The 26,345-nt window shown below is 40.6% G+C and overlaps 1 protein-coding gene across 11 annotated transcripts in view; it reads left to right on the top strand.

Moving 5' to 3' along the window:
• The window catches only part of SMOC1 (SPARC related modular calcium binding 1), a 316,356-nt gene that overhangs the window by 209,342 nt on the left and 80,669 nt on the right, over positions 1–26,345 (top strand). For 5 of the 11 annotated variants that reach the window (XM_089691648.1, XM_089691649.1, XM_089691650.1 and 2 more), the window contains exon 6: positions 9,090–9,188. The exons of the other annotated variants lie outside the window; for them this stretch is intronic. In XM_089691648.1, the coding sequence (XP_089547774.1) occupies positions 9,090–9,188 (99 nt within the window). The remainder of the gene's footprint in view (positions 1–9,089; positions 9,189–26,345) is intronic. 11 annotated transcript variants of the gene reach the window in all.

Raw genomic sequence — 26,345 nt, 5'->3', positions numbered from 1 at the left:
TTCCAACACAAACTTTAACATTACATTTCCGTCTGTTAACAACCCTCAGTAAACATGAGAAGTAAATATCCATTTTTAGAAGATCAATAAACAAACTCAGACTGCAAATAACTGCACTTGTTTTACATAAAATACTGGAGATAGATAATATTTTTATAGATTTACAGTGAATTGAAAAGGATTACATTATTGTTTAGTCCCCATGATAAACAGTAGTAGAATCCTTTCCTCAAGGTTTGTTTACATTACCTGGTTGAATTGAACAGGGTAGATTTAGACATAATACTGCCATAGGTGACCTGGTGGTGATAAAAATGAACATTTGAATGTACAATTTGATGTCTACTTTTAAACTGTACAGACTCAGTTCCTATAAAGTCAGGTGGTCAGACCTCCTCATTCACCTCCCTTCCCTTGGGCATCGTTTACCAACCTGCTGAGTCTTGGGCACACACTTCAATGCACTCCCCCTGCCCTCTATCCTTCTATCCTTCCTACCTTTCCTTTTTTCTTCTCCCCCCCCCCCCTTTTTTTTTGCTTTCCTTCCTCCTTTTGACCTTCAGAGTGCAACAGACTACACGTGCTCATAAATCCTCAAATCCTCGTCTATTGTGTTGATTTATCATAATTCATTTATTTTAGTAGATTTTTCTTTGCCTTATTAATGATCAGTGCTGAAGCCCTATGTTTTTCCTCCCTTTTTTTTTTTTTTTGTTTTTTCCTTTTTGTTTTTTCCCTGACTTTTTTGTATAAATTTGAAAGTTGCAATAAACAACGATTATAGATAAACTGTAAAGACTAACATACCGAAGTAGTAGAGACTACTACTAATCTGAAATGAAACTTATGATTTCTCTCAACACACATGAACACTTTTTTTAGTTAATTTGCTGAACCATTTTTCAGAAGTGGACAGAAGAGGAAAAAAAAGAGCGAAAATAAGTTATTACAGTATTGGATTTCTTAGGCTTGTCACTACCCCTTGCCGTACTTTAGGCAGTCTCTCTAGTAGGCACACGGAGAGCAGTAAAAATTCTGATGGAGGTTCTAACCCTTCATCGTTCAATAAATTAATACAAAACCAGTTTTGGCTGGAGTTGAACTTTGCTGTGAGGCTCCTTATGGTCCAGCAAAACAAGTGAGATTTTTAGGGGCAAGAAGCAGAGAAGGAATCTCTGATGGAGAAATCCCACTCTTGAAGTCTTTGAATAAGACATTAGTGGAGTTTTCAACCCACCAACAATCTCCCAATAACTCAAATATCAATTTTGGTTGGACCAACATTTTAAATGTCACCCATGGTGAGAAAAAAAACTGCATTCACTGCCTTCTCCTCCAAAAATATACTGGAGGAGATTTACTAAAACTGGTGTACTCAGAATCTGGTGCAGCTGTTCATGGTAGCCAATCAATACCTAACTTCAGCTTGTTCAATTAAGCTTTCTCAATAAATGCTGGAAGCTGATTGGTTTGTATGCAGAGCTGCGAGAGATTTTTCATGCTGTAGTTTTAGTAAATAACTCCCACATTACCTGGGTTTCATTCTGATCTAGGGGCTTTAGGACTTTCAGAGTCACTGGCCCATAATAAGTTTGAAGTTTAGAAGCTCTGACTTTTTTGTTCTGCATTGATGGTGTTGAATTATCATGAGAGCCAGGCAACTTGCATTTTTAGAAGGTCAACTATTCGCATTTTCCATATTTTTCTCAGTACCGGTTACTTTTATGGAATACTCTATTAAAAAATTGGTAATAAAACAAATGAAGATAAAGTAACCAGGAAAGAGCAATGTATTTATGTAACTAGCTACAACTTAGCAGCCTTCAAGGTGTATGCTGGAATAATAACTCTTTCTTTATGATCTGCCTAATCCTGTGGCGTCTAATTTTAGAATACCCCCTTAGCTTTGTATACTTTTGTACAACGCTTGCCAGGTTTCAGTGCCAAGTCTAAGACCTCATCATTTACTTCATAGTTTAAATAGTGTGAAAACTCTGGAGGTGTTCCTGTTTTGGGGAAAAAATGACAGGCCATGATTAATCATACCGAATCAGCATGATGGACAATCCTAATAACAGCTGTGTCATACTGAGACTTTTGACCTACTGCTGATTTGTGGAACGTGCAGTTATTGCTAAGAGGTTTTCAAGGGAGAAAGACCATGCTAATAAATTAAATTTCATCGTTATGATTGTATGATTTATTACTCGTATAGTTTCTAAGCCTGAAGACTAGCATGCTCATGTTTAGGTTTCAGACTTACTGTTTAAAAGTTATATAAGGTAAAATAGCGCAAGGATCTTTCAGTTGGGTAGTCATTTTTAACTCGGTGGTGCCCAAATCATGGTCCTCTTGGTCTACTCTCCCACTTAAGAAGTGTAAGAGCTTTGATGATATCTGTCAATTAACTTTAAGTATGAAGACGTTGGTTACAAATAATATCTCTTGAACTTCTCTGCATAATATCTCCACCAGCAGCACTCTTGTATATCTTCAGCAATAATTTTTTTTTTCCTGTTCCCAGCAGTGTATCCCCCTTGTCCTCAGCAACCTATCTACCCTTGTCCCCAGTAATATATCTCCCCCAGTCCCCAGGAGCATATCTTCCCCTGCACCCAGGAGCGTATACCCCCTTCTCCCAGCGGTATACTTACTCCTGTAAAAGTAAATTTCTCTTGTCTCCAACACTGTATCTTCTACTATACCAGCAGTATATCTTCCCTTATCCCCATCAGTATATCCTCTCCTGTCCCCGGCAATATATCTCCCCTGTTCCAAGCATTAAATCCCCCTTTCTTCACAGTAGTATATCTCCCCCTGTCCTTAGCAACATATCTTCTCTAGTCCCCAGCAGCATATCTCTCCCTGCCACTATAAGCATACCCCCCCGTTCTCAGAAGCATACCCCCCTGTCCCCCACAGTATACCTTCCACAGTATGAGCAGTATATCTCTCATTCTGCAAAACACTTCATCTCCTCCTGTGCCCAGCAGCATATCCCTCCAATTCTCCATAAGCATATCTCCCTTATCCCTGGTGCTACATTATTCTCTGTCCCCAGCAATCTTTTGGCTCCAGAGCAATTGGATAAAAATAGACTGAACAAAAGACTACTGTAAATGTTATATATTTCATTTTGCCTACTTATTTGGGTATGTTCGTGCACAAAGTTGTTAGTTCTTGTTATTAGTGACTCACAAAAAACACATTTATTTATTTTTTTTATTTCATGTATAATGCTCCCTACATTTTTCAGGCAGAATAAATACATGGGTTTTTCATCTGTTTCAAAAAACACCATTAGATGGTGTGCCTGGCATTAACATCTGGGGTCAGTTCCATTGCATGGTAAAGTAGGTTTTATAAAGTTTTAGGTAGACAACCATTAGGTTCTTGCACATCTGACCATCTTTTAATATCCACAGAAAGCTTAGGTTTTCTATGGAACAGGTAAACATGATTTACAAACCCTTGCAGAAAGTGATTGATATATATATATATATATATTTGTTTTTTCCCCACCTGCAGTGGTATGGTATGCTTCAGGACTTTTACACAGGTTGCTATTTGGCCAACGGCAGTAACATACTTAGAGGTAAATTCTGATAATCATCCTAATCTCACGCATATACCTATTAACAGCTCTTTGGAAATCAGAGTGGAAGATATTTTATGCATTTTATGGTGCCTTAAGGGTAGTAGATACTGTGAATGCTACACATTTATCTTACAGTCTTGTTACAACATATTTAAAGAGAACATAAAAATATTGTATATGAGCAAATGTAAGTTGCAATGTTCAATGCTGACTAAATATTGAAATGTTCACAGTGCAGTAGGTTTCAGGGATGATTACAGTAATTTTAGTATTGAACAGATAAATGGCCAAGGAGTGCTATGTGCACTGTAACACTGACTGGAGAAATGTTCATCAAAATACAAGGGGTGTTCAAGGCAGATTGGGACTTTTGAGTTTATATAATAAAAGAACAAATTTCAATTACATACTCGCCTGCTACATTTATACACCTATCCCAGCATTTAACTAATGCCTGGAAAGCTTTGGCTTAGAAAGATTTGTCAGTACGCCTGAACCATCCTAGGACATTTGTAAATTGTGTTCACCGTTCTCACAGAAAGGTTTTGTATAAACTTACACTATACAGTCACTTTAATTGGCTTTTTTTGTCAGATCACCTTCATTTTAATATAGCAGTCCTTAGCCTGACTGACATTTATTTAATATATTATTTGAATATAACTAAATGCAATATTCGATCTGACAAACAGTGTGTGGTTATCCTGAAAACATTAGAATAGTACTGTGAGCTGACACTCAGTGTTTCCCCAATACTATATGTGAGCAAATGGTGCTGTCTAGTCTCTCCTCCCAGCCATTCCCAATTTTCCTTTTTTTTTTCTAATTAATGTTTTCTAATTACCTGAGTCTGCTGTCATGTGACCTTTGGTGGGGACCAGAGATCCAGTGCATCTAGGCCCATTGCTGGATGGTCTTGTTGCCACTCATTTTATGACCTCATCACACTGCTGCGGTTTTCTGATGACTAAGAGTACCATATTGGACAGCAAGTAGGTGTTACAGGATTATCGGTGATCTGAGTGTTAGGTATGACAAAGATGCAGCCTGCCATATCTGTATTTAAAGAGAGCAGAAAACACATGTTGCTCACTTGTATTCTGAGTTTAATGTGTTAAACATAAATGGATCATATTATACAAATAATTACTTTCTGTATAGTGGCAGTGCAGGCCACATTTATTATTTATTTATTTCAGGTACTTATATAGCGCCATCAATTTACGCAGCGCTTTTACATATATATTGTACATTCACATCGGTCCCTAACCCTCAAGGGGTGTACAGTCTAAGGTCCCTAACTTACATTCATACATACACATACTAGGACTAATTTAGACAGGAACCAATTAACCTACCAGCATGTCTTTGGAGTGTGGAAGGAAACCGGAGTACCCAAAGGAAACCCACGCAGGCACAGGGAGAACATGCAAACTCCATGCAGGTGAAAAAGCACATCAATTTGTATTAGAGAATTACCATTACTAAATTTTAGGATACTAAACAGAGAAAGTGAGCATCGGAACAAACACAAAATTGAACAAAGATAGCATAAACAAAGTGTGACTAACCTGTATTTAAGGAGAGTTGCAGAAAACACATATTGCTCACTTGCATTCCGAGTTTAAAGTGAGCTTTTTGGTATCGGTCTCCTGAAATCACACTACAAATCATTAGTGCCCCCTCTAGCTGCAGCTTACTAATAGCCTTACTGGGAGGTTTATTTATTTACTTGCTGCATAGTCACTGTTCGTATCACCCAGGCAGTGACATGGACACCCAAATAGGGAAAGCAGAGAGAGAAAGCAAAGAGAAATACGGCAGCTACCATTACTGATCTACCTCAAATGCTAGTTGCCTGACTTTCTCTGGCTTCACTAACCTTAAACAAACATGCAGATTAAAGAAGAACCCTCACCAGACATTAAAAAGGTTTGTTAAATCCCCCAGGGTACACAGAACACATAGCACATGTTCTTGTTAAAATTGTTGCCACAGTTTGTAAATATCATGTTATTACTGATCGTGCTGGGTGTAGCTTCACTAAAGACAGAACTCCAAATTGGGGGCATTTCTATGGGGAAGGTACAGGCAGCACTAAATCCACAGCCCTCCATGCCACATAGCCCATGCTTCCTCTCCTATGTTTCCACAGTTAAAACCCAGAGTCCTCAACCTCCCACCGCCCCTGATTCATTCTGCAGCGGTACCTCCTCTGTGTCCTCTGCTACTCTTCAAAGACTGAACCTTCAACCTCCCGCAGCTACTTCAGTGGTAGCTGGTGGCTATGTTGTGTGAATGACAGCAGCTGGGGAGCAGCGCCAGTCATTAAACAAACCCAACAACAACAGATACTACACTTATCTATTTCGGACAAATGTGGTAGCTTCTGGCGTGTTCCGTTGTCAGCTGACCTTTATACTTGTTCAAGGTAGTGACTCAGAAATTACTAAAGCTATTGGGTGAGAAATGCTGCCAGCAATTTAAGGAGTTAGGTCAGCAATGTCTGCCACCATATTTTATCAGTACATGTTTCTTTCAGGCCCCTTTCACATGCCTGATCCGGTCAGGACTGCCTGTTAATTTTTCAGGCAGACCTGATCAGACTTTCCATTTACCTCTGTGATCCGGAGGGTATAAACTGACTTCTTATACAACCCCTACCTCCAAACCAATCCAGTCCACTATCCAATCCATCTAGGTGGATCGGAGGACAATCGGGTGTAAAAAGACAGCGGAGTCCATTCAACATAACCTGAGCAGATCTGGCTCTGCTCTGATCAGCAGGGATCAGTGGACAGATACTCTGCTGATCACAACAGAGTCCACCCCATGTGAAAGGAGCCTTAAGGTCACCTAGATGAGGTAAATACCCCATAAATTTCTATGATGAATCCATTAGCAGGCAGATGAGATCGAGTGATTTTCTTTCTTTTCAAAAAGGGAGAAGGATCAAGCAATAAGTAAGACACGAACATGCGAAAAAAAGGTTTTACGCCTAGGATTGCAACTTTTCCTTCATATTCAAGCACTGACAATTTCATAGATTGAAAAATGCACATTTTCCTCTTATGTAACCAAAAAAAACCCCATTACATCCTCTGTATTTATACTTGTGTCAAAGAATGGCAATAAACGCTTATAACGTGTGGTACAATTTACTCTAACAGAAATTATTTACCAAATTCTAATTCTAAATGGGACTAGTTTCCTGGCTTAGCATTCTATTCTGTAATTTTAGAACCGTTCTTTTCAGAACAAATCCAACCCTTTTTTCTTTAAAAATAATGTACTATTTCTGCTAGAATCACTCCCTGTATAAGAATATTCCATATTTTCACAGCTCTTACAGTAAAGAACTCTTAAACCTGCTTTCTTCCAATCCCAAGAGCTACCTTTTTTCTTTTATGGTAACCTTGAAGTAAACAGTGTCACACTTCACGTATCTATATGAGCATTTAGAGGGGTGATCATATCCCTAACAAAAGGAAGTCTGCTATGAGAGTAATATGTAGGATGTCATTGTTGAGTGCTGTTCAACTCTTCGACTGATGTTGATGCTTTGAATTCAGTACTTTCTAACGCATTCACCCAGATAAATGTATATTGGTACTGACTATACTTCAACATCAATATGGAATGCTTCAATCTGGTTCTGTGACTTAGAAGTGTTGAAGTCAAGCAGTACAAATGAACAATTATTTTTAGAAGGAAGTCCTTAATGAAATCCCACATGTTTCTTTCATGATTGTTGTTCTTTAGATTAGTGATGTGTTTTTTTAACCATAGGTAGAATCTGTAGAGTGGAATATGGAGTACTTATATCTAACTTTATAAAATGGTTTGTCCTCATACAATTACATCTTGTTGTAATACTGTATAATAATAAGTACTTGGCAAGGTTCAACTGTAAAAAGGATGCTATTAATACGATGGGCTCAGGGACTTTTGACATGATGCTATTGAAGGACCTGAGTGAGAAAATTCTTTGTGTGCTATCAGAATACATGTATTGTACACAGCACACAATTAACTCCTCTATAGTCCTTTCCTGAAAACCCCATGCAAGAATAGGCAGGGCCAATGAACATTGTCCTCTGGGTAGCATTTGCCTGAGCCACACAGTGTATTGTCAATCACGAATCAAAAAGGCAAACATAAGAGGCTTTCAATTGTGCCATTTGGGGTCGAGAGGGCTTCCCGCTGTCTCCAGTGCCTGGCTTTTAACCAGAAGAGAGGAAAAGAAGAATTGCTGTCACAATTAGGCGCATTCAGTGCTTTGCGCTCGTTCTCCTAAGAGCCGGTCTATTTTCTCCCAAAGATGCACCTGCACAGTGTGTTAGAAAAAGGAGACACACTTGTGTGTGCTATAAAAGCCCAGCGAATTGTCCTAACCCTTCTTATTGCATACTAATTTAACATCTGTGAACTGGATAACCTTTGATGTCTCCAAGCTGTACAACCACAAAGCTTCAGAGGAAAATGCATTTAGCCAGTATAAGCTTACAGTTTTCCATTACAGGATTTTTTGTTACTTTCACTGAAGAGCCCTCTGCATAGTTTTTCTCGTGACAGTAACCACATCAAATATACTTAAATACTTTTGCCCACATAGGTTAGAAGAGTTTGTATTGCAGCTTATCCTTTTGATTGGCCATTGTGCTGTAAATGTGCTTCATCCTAACAACTATTCAAGTATTTTTTATTTTTTCTTACTTTATTAGGCAAAATTTGATGATGAATGGTTGCCGGGGATCAATGGCATCTCTAACTTGCACCATCTGAGTAAATTTCCCTCGTTAATAGATTTAAATGACCTGTCTGCTGTACTTAAAGCTGAATTGTAGCTTTCATTTTTAATGGTTCTATGAAGTTAGCATGTTCCAAAGTAATGTTTATCAGCCCTTTAATGGTTCTGTGAAGTTAGCATGTTCCAAAGTAATGTTTATCGGCCCTTCCCTGGCAGCATGCCAGAGACCCAGACCATAGCACTCTGTAAGAGTAGCGGTCCGCATCTCAGGGGTCTGCTATGGCCCCTGCAGAGTGATCCAATCAACAGTGCTTCTTAGGGAGAGTGAGCATTAATTGAAGCACAACAGCTGTGACTGTGTAGGGGGCATCTGGGACCCCTGAGATCTGGATCACTGCTCTTACACAAAAGGGCTACTAAGCATTGATTTGAAAAAAAAACAAAACATACAAATAGTGTATTTTTTGTGCACCCTCCTTTTGGAAAGCCAATGAAAACTAAAGCTACAATTTGGGCTTTAAGATTGTTCATAACATATCTGATATAACTGAAGCCTTGATTCACCTAGATGAATTATTTTAACTGTGTTATTTTATCATGATAAATTAATCCTGAAAATGTTCAGTTCACAAAAATAAATGTGTGCAATTTTTTAAATAAATGTGTGCAATTTTTTTCGCATGAAATAGGCCTTCAACTCTTGAAAGCCTTATTTTCTCATGAGTCGTTATTTTATTTCAGGAAGCGTTATTTTATCACCACCTCAAATGGCTCCTTTTCCTGCTCTACTCAACAGACACCTCATTGAAACTCACAGTTATCGCCAGCCTGAAGCTAGAGGTATTTTAAAGTGAACCTGTGGATTAATCAAACCTGACAAATTAACATCAGCAGGAGGGTCCTGACCGCATAAGATATCAACACATACTTGTGGCTTCAGGTTCAGTGCAGTCCATGCCTTCCGACCTAAATATGCAAAAAGCAACTTTCTCATAGTTGCTATTCACATAGGAATAGGCAAAACCTCTGCCCCCTACATGACAATACCCAGGCCTGCTGATTGCTCACTCTAGCACTGGCACTGCATTATTGTTGGGAGCAGAAGGTTGTGCCTAATCTTCACCACCAGAAAATGAAGACCTAACAGACAGACAATACAAGGCTGCAATGATGCTGCAAAACAGGTATGTGCTAACAGCTTATTGTGTCATCTACTTCCTAAGGATGTTAGTTTATCACTTTTGTTTTATCCACAGGTTTGCTTTAAGAAGCATATAATCTTTGTGAATTTACTTTTACAATTGAATACCTCAATAATTAATTACTTAGCATGTGTCTTATGTCAGAGACCCATTACACCAAAAATATCTGTATGAGTACTTTACACACATTATTTTAACAAATTCTGCACAAACCAATTTCTATTAACAGATATAACAGGAGAATGCTATCACCTGCCACTCCTATTGCACAAGACAAAAACCACAGGAGTGAAAACCCCTATTAGTATAGCTATGGTTTTTTTTATTCCTGATTCAGACCTGCTCTTAAACATGATTAGATTTGCCTAGAAGGAATGGCTTTAGTGGAGCTCTGTATTCCACAGAAGGGGTTGCATTAGTGGAGCTCTTTAAAATATTCCTTCCCTAAATATTTTAATTAAATATTTCCAGTAAATATTCTTTTGTAAGGGTCTGAGCAATACTGTCAGCTAGGAACTGATGCTAACGTCAAATGGCAGTTATGCTAATAATTCCTACTCTTTCTATGAATTTACCTTGTATCTTACCTTTTTTTTTTTAATGAATAACCCAATAACCTAATAAATAAAAATCTAATACCCCAAAATTATGTTAAATTGTAATTCCAGCCAAACCTGGGGAAGGGTTAGAATTCCTATTTAGTTTTAATTAGGGTCTCAGTCCTGACTTCAGAGATTCCTCTTTGTTTGTTTTTTGTCTGTCTGTGTGAACAATGTCATTGGAACAGGGTCATTTCCACAACAGGGGCGCAAACAGCAATAAAAACCTGGCAAATGTTCTATTCCCTCCACCTTTTATTTTATTTATACTGTTGCAGGAAGTGAAGGCAATCCTCATAATGGGGCACTATAGCAATTAAAAAAAAAACCTTCCTCAGTCTATCCTAAACTAAAAAAGAATGTTATGATGTCAGTTGCTCTTTAAAGCTGAACTACAGATAAAGTGCGTAATGCACAGATGAGATACATATATACAGTAGCTGTACCTGAAAAATGAATTCTGTCCAAACAGCCCTGAGATTTAAACAGCTTTGTCACACAACACCGTGCTGTCTTTGAGGACAGCAGGACCTGCTTTCTCAGCTGCAGTTAAAGTGGAATTCCAGGCTCTAACTAAGCTTGAAACTGCTGCCACCACCTTCCTAACTCCTATTCTAACTACTACTCTAACTGTAGAAGGAAGGTGCTTGTACTTCCTATACTCAGGGCATTTTGATCAGGTTATGTAATTGGCTCCCTGCACTTTAAGTAACTCCTATAGGCCTTCACGAGCCTGTGACTGCACAGTGAAAGAAGAAGCAGCAGTTTGATAATCTCATTTATCTGTCATTCTGCTGTCTCCCCATTTGTACCTTCTTTGTTACCACATGAGCACTGCAGCACAACTGATTGGCACACTCATTGTGCTGCTTTTTCTTCTCTTAGTTGAAGCTCCTTTGTGCAGGAGCTGTAGGAGGCCAACACTAAATCAAGTTCAGGTACACTGTTTGCATTAAAAAAAATAATGATGTAATAATACAAAGTTGTGATAATGTATGTCTTTTTTAAAATTCTTTATTTTACAAAAGTTTTAGGTTGTACATAATGTATATTAGAACCATACACAGATCAGAAAAGAATTGATGTCATAATATAGCAAATACCATAGAATGCACAATGATAAGAGATGAGAACATCTGTGTCACAGAAAGTACATTTGTTATGTGCTGATCAAAATGACATGCATAGCTGTGAAGGAACATCGTGCTACTGACTTTTTTTATTTTGCTCAGTAAAGATGTGGGGGGGTCAGCAGAGATTAAAGGGGGATCTGAGGAAGGGGTAGGTATCTATAGGTGTGGTCAGTTGAGAGATTCTAGTTAGAAAGACACAGGAAAAGAATGAAACAATAATGTGTCGGGGGGAGGGGGGGTGAGAAGGAGATTGGGAAAACCAGAGAAGAGGGGCAGAAAAAGAAAAAAGGGGGGGGTTTGGGAAGGGGGTAGAAATAGTAAAGAAAAAAAATGAAAAGGGGCCTTTTACCTCGGGGGTATAGAGGCTCCAATAGGAGCTATGACTAAGTCCTCCATGTTGTTAGTGTGCTCCACTTTACGTAACCACAGTGAGATTGCAGGAGGATTAGGATCTTTCCACTTTAAAGGGATGTAAGCTTTAGCTGCATTCAGGAGATGTCATAGTATGGATCTCTTGTATGTTTTCACTGGCATTGAGGAGCAGTGTAGCAAAAAGAATGCCGGACAGTTAGGTATGGTAAAATCCACGTATCTTTGGAAAATCTCCCTAACTCCAGAAGGGTCTTAACAGTGGTCATGACCAGAAAATGTGAGGGTGCAAACCTTTGTCTTTATTTCATCTCCAACAGACATCCATACAGTCTGGAAATTGTTTATGAAGAATTGTGGTTATTCTGTACCATTTAGACAATATCTTGAAATTGGTTTCTTTCTGCTGTGTGCAAATACAGTAGAAGACTTTAGAGTTAGATGTAGGATTTTTTTGTACTGTTGTATGGAGGAGGACATATTTAAGCCTTGTTCCTATGTAGTTAGGAAGGGGGGGGGGGTCCTCCGGCGGTGAAGAAATGACTGAATAAATAGTTGAGTGTCGAATGGGGTTTTGATCAGAACAGATCTTTTTGAGGGGCGTCAATGGCCTCTGATTTTCAGAGGGGAGTTGGGGAGCAGACAAAATGTCATAATTGTCACTAATATTCTAACCACATGGGCCTGTGGGGTTTGTGAGGATTGCAATAGAGGGCCAGTGCTTACCCAAGTGAGAGACCCAGAAGAGGTTACAATCTATGAGGTCTGTGAACAGTCCTGGAGAGAAGATAGATGGAAATGCAGGATAGCCTAGAATAGGGAAGAGTTTTTAAGAGTGGGTCGATTAGCAGATGGCTTTTCAACTAGGACGAGTGTGAGACAGTCACCAAGGCATGCGGCACAATTAAAAGTTTGTGCAAGCCATTTCTAATTCTATCCAATATTTCAAATCTACATAGTCTACTAGCTGTGGCAGGTGTGTTGCTGAATGATACTTCATCATATCTGGCACAGCACGGCATAATGTATGTTGTTTATATCTGCCTGGAGTTTAGCTATAAAGTTCTATACTGCATTAATCAACATGTTTAATAGGACACAGAAAAAGAACACAATGCTCTTAAAAGTTTGCATTTGCTACGAAACTGCAGTTCTATATTACTGTGTTGCTAAACACATCACAAAACTACCAAAGCATTGCTCACATAAACTTTGATAAAGGGGAGCACAAGAGTTCATTCGCAGCTGCTGATTGAAAAGCTCTGCCTGAACTTCAAATTTAAGATCACTTGACCATATGCCAGCATTTATAAAGACATTTTTTCTTGTGACAGGCCGCATGATATTCTCTTGCAAAGTAAAGTATAAAAGGAAGTGGTAGAAGAGCACTGGATGCTTATTTTCACAGGTTATTAAAATGTAGTTACTTGAGCTCAATTGGCCTGTATTCGGCGGCTAACCACAAAAACTGTGATCCCCGGGAGAGGACATTCACTGAAGCTGAGAAATCCAAGTGTAATAGGTGAAAGAGAGTGCCAAATGAAAACTTCTTAGAAGTCCAACGTTTTTCTTTCTTAACTGGCTATAAGTAAAAGAGCTTTGCTAATTTTACTTTGAAGACCAGCACTGACTGTTGTTGGTAACATTCTCTGCCTGCACATCATTCTACTTAGTATTTTTGAGTCCATTTGACTTACTGCCATTTCACTTAGCCCTGATGAAGGGGGGCTGTGTGACCCCTAAAATGCATTGACTGTCGTTTGCTTAGCTTGTTGTAACCAGCTCAACAATAAAGACTTTGGACTCCTAACGGTTTTTTATTTGGCGCTCTCTTGGACCTATCACACAATGTAAATTATATCCGGGCCTGTTTTATTAAGCAGGATGGTCCAGGTGTTGTGCCTGTAAGTGTGTGTAGGAATGGGGATGGTTGTCTTATTGCAGTACAGATCCATTTTCTGGTTCACACCACAATTTCTATGTTCTGGATGCATTTCTGCATGCATGTTTACAGGCATTTTTGATGCGTTCCGGTGCGATTTCCCCTTCTTTTTTTTCTTCATCTTAATTCAGGACATGCTTTCCGGAGCCTTTTATGTGCATTCCAGTGTGTGTTTCATCTGTTTTGCCTTGTTTGAGATGCGTTCCATACAGAAAAAATGCAGCATGTTTACTTTTGCTGACTTTACTGGAACACACTACACTGGTGTGAACTAGGGCCATTAGGGTACAGTATATGAAAAATACTGTGCTTGCATTTTTGGTACAAATTAAAAATACTATAGACTGCATCTGGTGTCAATCAGCCCTTTTTCCCACTATAAACATAGATAAGATAATTGGGAACATAACTTTTAGGATCTCCCAGATTGCAACTAAAAGCTACAAATTTCATGGCACCTAAATATGTAAATACAAACTTGGGAAAGTAAAATCTAACCTGTGCCCTGAGCCATGCAACTAGATGTTAGAAGTGATAAGCTATATGTGGCAGTTTTGAACATCGGCAAAAATATGACCTCTTTGACAGCTGCAAGAGGTTCCAGACTTCCTGTTGCTCATCATGTCTAGGGCGTCTTTGCACATTAGGCCTTTGGTAAGTTAAATATGGTGCATGCTTTTATTTGTTTAACTAAGCTAACCACTGTTAAGGTGTCATATTGTTGAAAAGATTTCTTTTTCCACTTTAGTTTTCCTTTCTGTCGTGTCTTTGTTTTAGGCCAAAGCTTTATGACTATTAGTCCTTTTATCGACAGCCAACAAATTCCACAGCTGACTTTTTACACTTCATTGCATTTACTAAATAGGCACTTAGGCACCTTATCTGGTCCATCACTGTTCCATAGTGTTAGAATAAATGCTTGAATGTATTCTCTTCATTTAGTCACACATTAATTACAGGTAAACCAGAGCCTGAGCAAGACTGTGTGACCACATAAACAAATCTAGCAATTATACATCAGCTTAAAAATAACCTTATATACTGGTAAAAACAAAGGCATATGGATGCAGTTGAAAAGAAGTGAGTCAATTACTGGCATGCTGATCTTGCCATCCAATCAGATGCAGATGAAACGTTTTAAACTATTTCCCACGATTTCCCTTTCATCTGACTGGTGTGAAATACTTATCTATCAAATGTGCCAGTAGGAAAATATTCAGTGGTTATAAATGGGTTTTGCTCTGTTGCTGTAAATTATCCTCATGAATTCCCTTGCTGCCTTTACTAAACTTGTTTTCCTGGAGGCAATGAGTGACTTAACGGAGATTTCCATAGAAGTAGGAGTTCTGCTAAGTAGGCATATCTGTGATCATGCTACAGCACAGCCAAGAATCCCCTTCCACTGATCTTGGCTTTTACAGCAAATAGCAGGACCTGTCACTCACCACAACAGTAGCACTTGCATACATCTTAAGCTAAAATGTCTGGGAGGTCACCATCCAACAAGATGCCCTGAAAACCAATCAGTGATGATCACATCTGTCATCTTAGCTGTTTGTATCCAGCTATATATCATTTGCCTATGGTGGCTATATTTGCCCCATACACAGTGCAGCTAATGGCATTATGTTTTGCAAAAAAAAATGTTTTCATTGAATACATGCTGTACAAAGGTTAGACCATAGAGTACATCAAACACATCAAATGATAACACATCTGGTGACATCAGACAGTTCAAATACATCTATCGAGATGCATGATACCTGAGAGATCAGGTAAAGGAATTAAATAAAAGAATATATAGAAAGGAGGAGATGCTCATGACTGTAAAGTATGTGCAAATATTCTGCAGTTTAAACTGTATTGTGCGGAAACCAGGAGATAGCTCATCAGATAACCCCCAAAAGAGAGTGGACAGGCCTTGCCTGCATCATAAATGTGACAATTAGGAGTGCGTAATTGAAGACTGTAATCATCAGTCCCATATCTTGTTACATTTAGTAAGACCAACCTTATTAGTATATATTACTTTCTTACGAGGCAGAGTATTATTAATCTTGGCTAGTCATGCCAGAATTGTAGGAGCGAGGGCTTGAATCCAGCTATGTGCCACAAGCTTTCTAACACTAAGTTTTGTGATGAAAAGTAAAAAATATTTATATATAGCTGAATTAGGGAATAGGCACAGTAAACACTATTTTGGGTCCAGGGTAAGTGGGGAACCCATGTGATCATGAAGAAACTGAATAACCTGAGCCCAGAACCCCTGAAACTGAGGAAAATGCTAGATGAGGTAACTAAATATACTGGGACTATCACGTACCTGGTGATGGAGGTCAATGGAGAGAGGGCTTCCCTTGCAGCTAAGTTCCGGACTCCCCTTAGAGTGGGAAAGCGGGAGTCAGGCCCAAAGTTGCACAGGTCGCCTGTAGGAGTGCTGGTTGGTGGTCCACTCAGAAGCACAGCTGGTGCACTGAGATAGGTCTGCAGACAGGAGGAAACAGGAACAGGGCACGGGGAGCTAGAGATCATCCAGTAACTTGAGGAAGTGATGAGTTTCCTTATAAAGGCCACCTGGCACCAAACTGAGGCTGATGTGTGCTTCTGCGGCCGTGCAGGGTACTGGCAGAAATGCCAGATCTTCCAGAATTTCTGCCGTGGACAGGACCCTGACAGGGAGTAATTAAACATTTCGGGTACATTGGGCTACGAGTAGAGCAAAGTTTTGCCAACCATACAGGAGTCATATATGCCCTGTGTAAAATGTATAATTGTGTTAGATGGCCTGATATTTTGGGAGACACCAATTTACAGGAGTCTAAAACCTCCTTCCATTCCTCATCCTCTATTCTCCCAGTACCTCGTTCCTAATGGGCCTTAATAGAGTAGTCTAGCCTAGAAGCAGATGGGGCGAGCAGTATATTATAAAATGTAGAGGTCAATTAGTGGGATTCATCACTATATACTACCTCCAGGGCAGAAATAGATGTGAGGGAAGGACAGCCTCTTGCAAATTGCGCTCTCAGGGAAAACTATGGTTTCAGAACATCAAATGTTTTGATCTCTCTATTGTGAAGTACACGAGAGAGAAGGTATATGCCCTTAGAGGTCCTTACCCTGGGATTAGGCACTGACAGTAAGATCGTCTTGCCCTTGACTAGTTCCCAGAATCGCTTGTATTGGAACTGAAGGCTAGAGTGGGCTTGTGTTGCAGGGGAGCTTCTTATCCGCTCAATATATCCCAAATTCGATGAGGAGGATCAGGCAGCAAGGGGTCAATGACCAGAGAGAGGTATCAATGTACAGTCAGGTCCATAAATATTGGGACATTGACACAATTTTAACATTTTTGGCTCTATACACCACCACAATGGATTTGAAATGAAATGAACAAGATGTGCTTTAACTGCAGACTGTCAGCTTTAATTTGAGGGTATTTACATCCAAATCAGGTGAATGGTGTAGGAATTACAACAGTTTGCATATGTGCCTCCCACTTCTTAAGGGACCAAAAGTAATGGGACAGTTGGCTTCTCAGCTGTTCCATGACCCGATGTGTGCTATTCCCTCATTATCCCAATTACAATGATCAGATAAAAGGTCCAGAGTTCATTTCAAGTGTGCTATTTGCATTTGGAATCTGTTGCTGTCAACTCTCAAGATGAGATCCAAAGACCTGTCACTATCAGTGAAGCAAGCCATCATTAGGCTGAAAAAACAAAACAAACCCATCAGAGAGATAGCAAAAACATTAGGCGTGGCCAAAACAACTGTTTGGAACATTCTTAAAAAGAAGGAATGCACCGGTGAGCTCAGTAACATCAAAAGACCCGGAAGACCACGGAAAACAACTGTGGTGGATGAGCGAAGAATTCTTTCCCTGGTAAAGAAAACACCCTTCACAACAGTTGGCCAGATCAAGAACACTCTCCAGGAGGTAGGTGTATGTGTGTCAAAGTCAACAAACAAGAGAAGACTTCAGCAGAGTGAATACAGAGGGTTCACCACAAGATGGAAACCATTGGTGAGCCTCAAAAACAGGAAGGCCAGATTAGAGTTTGCCAAACGACATGTAAAAAAGCCTTCACAGTTCTGGAACAACATCCTATGGACAGATGAGACCAAGATCAACTTGTACCAGAGTGATGGGAAGAGAAGAGTATGGAGAAGGAAAGGAACTGCTCATGATCCTAAGCATACCACCTCATCAGTGAAGCATGGTGGTGGTAGTGTCATGGCGTGGGCATGTATGGCTGCCAATGGAACTGGTTCTCTTGTATTTATTGATGATGTGACTGCTGACAAAAGCAGCAGGATGAATTCTGAAGTGTTTCGGGCAATATTATCTGCTCATATTCAGCCAAATGCTTCACAACTCATTGGACGCCGCTTCACAGTGCAGATGGACAATGACCCAAAGCATACTGCAAAAGCAGCCAAATAGTTTTTTAAGGGAAAGAAGTGGAATGTTATGCAATGGCCAAGTCAATCACCTGACCTGAATCCGATTGAGCATGCATTTCACTTGCTGAAGACAAAACTGAAGGGAAAATGCCCCAAGAACAAGCAGGAACTGAAGACAGTTGCAGTAGAGGCCTGGCAGAGCATCACCAGGGATGAAACCCAGCGTCTGGTAATGTCTATGCGTTCCAGACTTCAGGCTGTAATTGACTGCAAAGGATTTGCAACCAAGTATTAAAATTGAAAGTTTGATTTATGATTATTATTCTGTCCCATTACTTTTGGTCCCTTAATAAGTGGGAGGCACATATGCAAACTGTTGTAATTCCTACACCGTTCACCTGATTTGGATGTAAATACCCTCAAATTAAAGCTGACAGTCTGCAGTTAAAGCACATCTTGTTCGTTTCATTTTAAATCCATTGTGGTGGTGTATAGAGCCAAAAATGTTAGAATTGTGTCGATGTCCCAATATTTATGGACCTGACTGTAGTATAAATGAGATAACTGACCTGCCATGTAATAAAGGCTAAAGTCTGGCACATCCAAACAAACTAAATGTTGGCAACAAGGTAAAATAAAAAAAAAATTCTTCTTTATAGTATGCAAGGAGTAAAATTCCATAGAGCAAGCAACATTTCAGTCAAAAGTAGACCTAATTCATTAAGTCTGGCACAGCTGCACCTCCCAGAGAAGTTGGATTTTTAAGTACTCGCCATGCCATTGTATGTCTACCATCATCCCAACCAAAAGACTGTAGTATGGCCTTTATGGTTTTTAAATAACACAATGGTATATATGTGAGGAGTGCCAGAGTATATATAAAATTTTAGGGAGTAAAAGTATATTTACCAGGCTAATCCTGCCCATAATAATCTCTAAGGGAAATCTAGTCCATGTTTGAGTTTTAGATTTAATCAGGAGAAATAAATGTTCCACATTATTTGCTAGGTCGTCTGATGGGGACCTAGAAACTTTAACATCCAGATATTTAAAAGAGCTGACTTTAGCGAGAGGCAAATTGGAAACATATCTATGAGGACGATTTGCAATTTTTCCCAATTGATTTTAAGACCTGAAAATTTGCCAGGTCTTTCTATAGTGAGTAATGCACACGAAAGAGAGGGGCCGGAGTCAGCCAGGTCTAAAATCATATCATGTGCATACAGCAAAGTCATTTCAACCAAGTTGCCTACTCACAGGCCACCGCATTGGACCTGAGAGAGATTGCTAGAGGTTCAGCAGCCAGTGCACAGAGAAGAGGCGATAGCGGACATCTCTGACACTATAAAAAGTGGAAAGATATTGTAGGTCGAACCATTAGCCGAAACTGTAGCCTGAGGAGCATGGTACACTATATTTAACCATTTGATAAAGTTCGGGCCGAAACCAAAGCATTTCAGGCTTTGCCATGGATAGCATCACTCTACTAAGTCAAAGGCCTTAGCAGCATCCATTGTCACAACTACTCTAGTGCCTACACAGTCATGGGGGCCTGGAGATTCATAAAGCAGTGTCTAGTATTGAGCACCATATTTTTGGTTGCTATGAAGCCCATCTGGTTGGGGTGTATTAATGTTGTAATGACCCGATTGTGCCGTACCGCAAATGCCTTAGCAAGTATCTTTATGTCTGTTTGCAGCAAGGATGTACTGTAGGTCTATAAGACTCTAGACTGTGTGTATCTTTGCCAGGTTTTGGTATAAGCACTGAAAACTCAAGTATAGCATTGTAAAGATCCAATAGTTTCGAATTCAGCATAATGTCTATAAAATTATAGATGCAAGCCATCGGTGCCTGGGGTCTTAGTGCTAGCAAATTGTGCCATGGCAACTTCAATTTCTGAGGTAGAGAATGGAGCCTCTAGTAAGGATACCTGTTCCTCTGACAAAGTAAAGGATGAAATATTTAGCAAAAATTCTGATAGAACATGAGCAGGATAGAAGAACATAACCCTTGAAAACAATCAAGCAAATTCCGCTGTGACTAGCTCTGGTTCTGTCATACAGCTGCCATTGGGCACTTGCAAAGCAATGACTATGGGTGGTCTGGAGTCTAGCTGGGCAAGATATGTCAGTACCCTGTCAGGGTATTCCCCATGGTCAAAAATCCATTAATTATAAAGTCTTTGCCTCGCCATCGCATAAATTAGTTGGTCCACTACCCTAGTTTGTAACTTCAACAGGGATTACAAGTGGAAGGAGCAGAGATATACTGTTACTCCAGGGTAGTCAAGTGGGCAATAGTCTAATGAAACAAAGTTTTGGAAGCTAGTTTAGGCCTGGAAATGTGTTCTGTCAAAAGAAGTTGAGCATGTTTCTTAAATGCCTCCCAAACTGCCTGCAGAGTAGCTGTCCCAACGTTGGCATTAAAGAAAAAACTCCCACTCCCTAGTCAGTACTTGTACATATGACATTGCTGTCAACCAGAGGGGATTTAAGCACCAGATTGGCCTGGGAGAGCAAAGTTCAGAGAGTGGTTAGAAAGCAGGCCAGGGCAAAAACCTGTCGCCCGCAACTTTGGCGACAACGATTTGGACACGATCATAAAGTCAATGTGAGACAGCGTAGAGTGGGAGGCAGAAAAACAGGAGTTACTGTAGCCTTCTGTTGACTGCGACTAAAGCTTATGGTACGGGGTTGGTGTGGGAGCAGTCATCTGCAGTCTGTCCAAATGAGGATTAAACACAGTATTAAAGTCACCTAACCATACAGCAGGCACAGTAGAGTAATAGGTCATAAAGGAGAAGCCTTGCTAACCACTGAAAAATTATATGGAGGGGGTTTATAATATGCTAGTAAGAGTAGTGGGTTTCCAAATATGCAAGCATATACAGTTGTGACCAAAATTATTCAACCCCCAATGCTGTAAAGGGGTTTAGGGACTATAGTGTACATTTGGAATTGTATTCAGAATCAAATCCTACAAGGACGTTGTAACTACCCAAATGCAACTAAAATGACATCAATTGTTTATGTAATACAGTAGTAAATGGTTCTTATGTGGTTTCTTCATTGCCACAATTATTCAACCCCTTAAAGACTACCACTCTGAAGAACAGAGGTTCATACAGGTGCTTTCCATCAGGTATTGAAAACACCTGTGGATGTCACCGAGCAGCAATCAAGCATAATAAGCACCAATTAGGCAGCTTTAAAATGACTGTGATACTCAGCTCCTTCTAGACATTTACTGGTGTGGTTACAAACATGGTGAAGGCAAGAGAATGGTCCAGGAAGACAAGAGAAGAGGTGATTTCTCTTCACAGGAAGGGCAATGGCTATAAGAAGATTGCAAAGATGTTAAACATACCAAGAGACACCTTAGGAAGCATCATTCGCAAATTCAAGGCAAAGGGCACTGTTGAAACGCTACCTGGTCGTGGCAGAAAGAAGATGCTGACTTCGACTGCTGTGCGCTACCTGAAGCGTAGAGTGGAGAGAAGTCCCCGTGTGACTGCTGAGGAACTGAGAAAAGATTTGTCAGATGTGGGTACAGAAGTTTCAGCCCAGACAATAAGACGCACACTGCGTAATGAAGGCCTCCGTGCCAGAACTCCCAGGCGTACCCCCTTGCTGTCTCCAAAGAATAAGAAGAGTCGACTGCAGTATGCCAAAAGCCATGTGGACAAACCACAAAAGTTGTGGGATAGTGTTCTGTGGACTGATGAAACAAAATTAGAACTGTTTGGGCCCATGGATCAACGCTATGTTTGGAGGAGGAAGAACAAGGCCTATGATGAAAAGAACACCTTGCCTACTGTGAAGCATGGTGGAGGGTCAATCATGCTTTGGGGCTGTTTTGCTTCTGCAGGTACAGGGAAGCTTCAGCGTGTGCAAGGTACCATGAATTCTCTTCAGTACCAGGAGATATTGGATGGAAACGTGATGCAGTCCGTCACACACCTGAGGCTTGGGAGACGTTGGACCTTTCAACAGGACAATGATCCCAAGCATACCTCCAAGTCCACTAGAGCATGGTTGCAGAGGAAAGGCTGGAACATTTTGGAGTGGCCATCGCAGTCACCAGACTTAAATCCGATTGAGAACCTCTGGTGGGACTTAAAGAAAGCAGTTGCAGTGCGCAAGCCTAAGAATGTGACTGAACTGGAGGCCTTTGCCCATGAAGAATGGGCGAAGATACCCGTAGATCGCTGCAAGACACTTGTGTCAAGCTATGCTTCACGTTTAAAAGCTGTTATAACTGTAAAAGGATGCTGTACTAAGTACTAAGATTGAATGTCACTTGGGGGTTGAATAAAACTGATAATGCTGTGAGCACAGAAAAGACATTTGTGGTTATTTCATTATAACTGTTATGTTATATTTGTCTGACCTACAAGTGCCTCTTTAATGTAAATGTAAGCAAGATGACTGAATGATCAAAAGCAATGTCAAACTGGCCAAAACACTCAATTTCAGTGGGGGTTGAATAATTTTGGTCACAACTGTAGAAAAATATATCTGCCATGGAGATCTGACACCACAGTCAATGATTGAAAGTGGACTGATTTTGCTAAGGTTATAGAAACACCTCGGGATTCATTTGTATTATAGGTATGATACGCCCATCCTGTTCAGGGTTTCTTCAACGCTCATTGAAGATGACCCACCACATGCATCTCCACCAACACTACGACATCAGCTCGTTGATGTTTAAGGAAGGTCAATACAGCAGTGTGTATTTTGTCACAGAGTCCCCAGACATTCCAAGTAACAAATTTCAAGTGGTCCATAGCAAATCCCAGGTTTATATAGCATTGAGTAGTGTATAGATCCCCAATGCACATAAGCTGACCGTCCGGCAATAGTGTATGAACAGATGGAACATAGCATCTCAAACACATTGTAATACAATATAACCTCCCAATCATACAATAAAGGCAATTGTGTCAACAATATTAACAATCCCAAATTCCACCCAGCTCTGCACACACCCCAACATGTGCAAGCATATATCCCAAACAATGCAGTAAGCATATAAAGCAGGTCAGATAGTAATGGACTCCAACATAGTGAAATCAGTGTAAAAGGTAGCGAGAAAGCACACTTAAAACCTAGCAAGAGTCACTAAAGGGACGATGTACTGTATCTCTGCAAAGCTAAACAGACACTAAAGTAAACAATGACAGTCTGAGGTCAACCCACAGAACTAGTGAATAGTGCTGAACCACAATAGTCTCCGTGTGGAGCAGAATGAAAAAAAATCTGTCCAGGTAAGGATGCATCCACAGTTATCAAAACACCTGGGAGTCAGTACATATCATTGCTCCCTGCCCCCCCCCCCCGACAGCTGAATGTAAAAGAAAGAATTGTTGGCAATTGAAATAATAATTTAAAAAATGGCTTGGGGTCCCCCCCTCCATCCATACCAAGCCCTTTGGGTCTGGTATTAATTTTGAGGGGAACTCCAATGCCATGGGCCTCTTCCCCACAACCCTGGGCTGTGGTTGTGGGGGTCTGCGGGCGGACCTGGAAATCGGAATCTGGAAGCCCCTTTTAGCAAGGGGGGCCCTCACATCCTGCCACCCCCATGTGAGTAAGTATGATACCGCTACCCATTCACAAAAAAAAAACCTGTAGTGTGAAAAAAGACAGGAGACAAAAAGTAAAAGAAGAAAAATAAAAGAATTTCCCCCCGAAATAGATCCAACGGCAATCACGATTCCTGCCACCACCAACCCGAAAAAAGAAAAAAAAAGGCTCCGCTCCCGACACTGTCTCTCGCCTTCTGACTGCTCCGCTGGCTTGACAGTTCTTAAATATATTATTATTAACCTCCTTGGCGGTATTCCCGAGTGTAGCTCGGGGTAGAATTTCTATACCAAGAATGGTAACCCCGAGCTACACTCGGGCTTACCATGCAGCGTTCTCTGGGGGTCCCTGCAGCACTTACCTTGTCCTTCGCTCCCACGATGGGTCCCCTGCAGCGTCCCCGTCCATCTCCTCCGGCGGATGCCGGCATCTGGCTTCCGTGTTCCGGTCCCTGTGACGTCGGAACGTTCGGGCGGCGGAACCGGCGGGAAATTTGAAATTTTTAAAAAATGACATTTTTGCTGTCATTGCTTTTTCACTGCATTTCACATACATTTTGTCCCCACTGCTTTGTCCTGTGCCCTGCCTGCATTTTGACTGTTCTTTCTGCCTGGAAACTTAGAAAAGTCCATGGCGGCCAAAAAGCATCCCTTTACGTCAAAGCGGTTTTAGAACAGCGATAGTAAATCAGAACCACTTCCAGAATTGAGTGATAATGATTCGTGGGGAAATTCGTCATCAGACACTGAAAACAATTTTGCGACTTTGCTCAGCGATGTGCGAATTTGCCTCTGTATTTCAAATTTCAGTGTTTTTGGTTTGATTATATTATTGAATTAAATTTATTATTATTATATTATTATTTTTTATGATTATTTATTAAATTATAATTTATGATTTCGTGTTTCAAGTTTTATCATATCCGGAATGTTTAATAGACTCTTTTTCGGATAGATTTCAGTGAGTTATTCCTAAAAATTACAGCCTACAATAAAAAACTACATATTTCCATGCAAAAAAATGGTACCGCTTTTGGTACAAAATTCCTGACATAATCATACCGCCAGGGAGGTTAATATAATACAGTATTTATATAGTGCCAAAAAGTTTGCTCAGCACTGTAATATACAAGGAGCGGGGCTACCCGGTGACATCACGTGTGTGACCCTGCTCCTGTGTGACATCATCATTGACCGGGGCATGCTGGATCAATGATGTTGAGCATCGTGACTGACATTGGATCTAATTTGGGGGACATTCTTTTATTTTCCTTTTAATAAAGGACTTGTCAAGGATTCTCCTGTGTTCGCACTACAGTTTTTTTTTTTGTTTTTTTTTGTGAATGGGTAGCAGTACCATATACCCCATACTCCTTCACAGGGGGGGCGGGATCTGGGGGCCCCCTTGCTAAAGGGGACTTCCAGATTCCGACAGGCCCTCTGCCTGCAGACCCCTGCAACCACAGCCCAGGGTTGTGAGGAAGAGGCCCATGTCCTCATCAACATGGGGACAAGGTGCTTGGGGGGGGGAGACCCAGACCCAGACCCAGACCCACTGCCCCAGACCACCCCCCCATGTTGAGGGCATGTGGCCTGGTATGGTTCAGGAGAAGGGGGGGGCGCTCGCTTGTCCGTCCCCCCCTTTCCTGACCTGCCGGGCTGCATGCTCGGATAGGAATCTGGTATGGATTTTGGGGGGGACCCCACGGCATTTTTAAAAAAAAATTTGGTGTGGGGGTTCCCCTCAAAATCTAAACCAGACTCAAAGGGCTTGGTATGGCTGGGGGGGGACCCAAAATTGTTTTTTAATAATTTTTTTTTTATTGCCGGCAATTTTTTTTTTTTTTTTTTTTTTTTTTTTTTTATTCAGCTCTCAGTGGAGAACCCCACTGACAGCTGATGACTCATAGGTTGTTAGGGACTCAGCGGCCACCCATTCCTTAACCCATGACAGTACTAACAGATACCAGTACATACTGCATTCCTGGAGCACTACCTAATGCATTTAATTATTTATTTCCTTTTTGTGAATCGACTTTAAGGTCTTTTTATGCAGTATTTACCTAGTTTTTTTTTTTGCTATTTTCAGTAAATACAGCATACTAGTAATAGTGAATTGATATTTTCAGTATCGCATGCGATATGTGGTCATGTGACTGACTTATATCATGTGATAAGCTTTAGTGAATTGCGCTTTAATTCCATTTCAAGCGGATCAGTCTATTCTGCATTTAGCCAAATAAAGGCAAGAAGCACACAGGTATGTAGTACTTGCAGAGTTAGGCAGGCTCCAGTTGATGCTGCTTCAGGATTATCAAAGAAATGTACCGTCTCTTCACTGATTAGAGGCATGCTGAATAGAGCATGGCATGTTAGGTGTGGAGAACGTGAAGGAGCCTGTGGACCGCCAGGAAGCAAGTGCATTGCTGCTGAACTTCTGCCAAAAAGTCAGGGAATACAGAAATCTTTATATTGCGAATGGGAATACTGCATTACTTTTCTTCTTTGATAGGCAAAGCATGGCATCTCTACCCAGAATTTAGAGATCAATGCACGAGGCAAAGCTCCCTGTGGTGGTTGTTTGGCCGCCACGCAGTGTACCCGCTGCACAACGAATGACAAAGAAAAGCATCCCTGCCATAAGTATTGATAATGAGCTCCTCAGGAAAGGCAGCTGGGTGGGTGCACTCCCTCTGCTCCCTTCGGAAGACCAATAGAGCAGAGATCATTTAATTGCATGAGATTTTCAAGGTTGTCC

Source organism: Staurois parvus, unplaced genomic scaffold (assembly GCF_062004578.1).
Source record: "Staurois parvus isolate SC_StPar_1 unplaced genomic scaffold, SC_StPar_1.0 ptg000568l, whole genome shotgun sequence".
Taxonomy (NCBI): domain Eukaryota; kingdom Metazoa; phylum Chordata; class Amphibia; order Anura; family Ranidae; genus Staurois; species Staurois parvus.
Note: the sequence above shows the minus strand (reverse complement) of the source record. Positions and strands in the feature narration are given on the sequence as shown.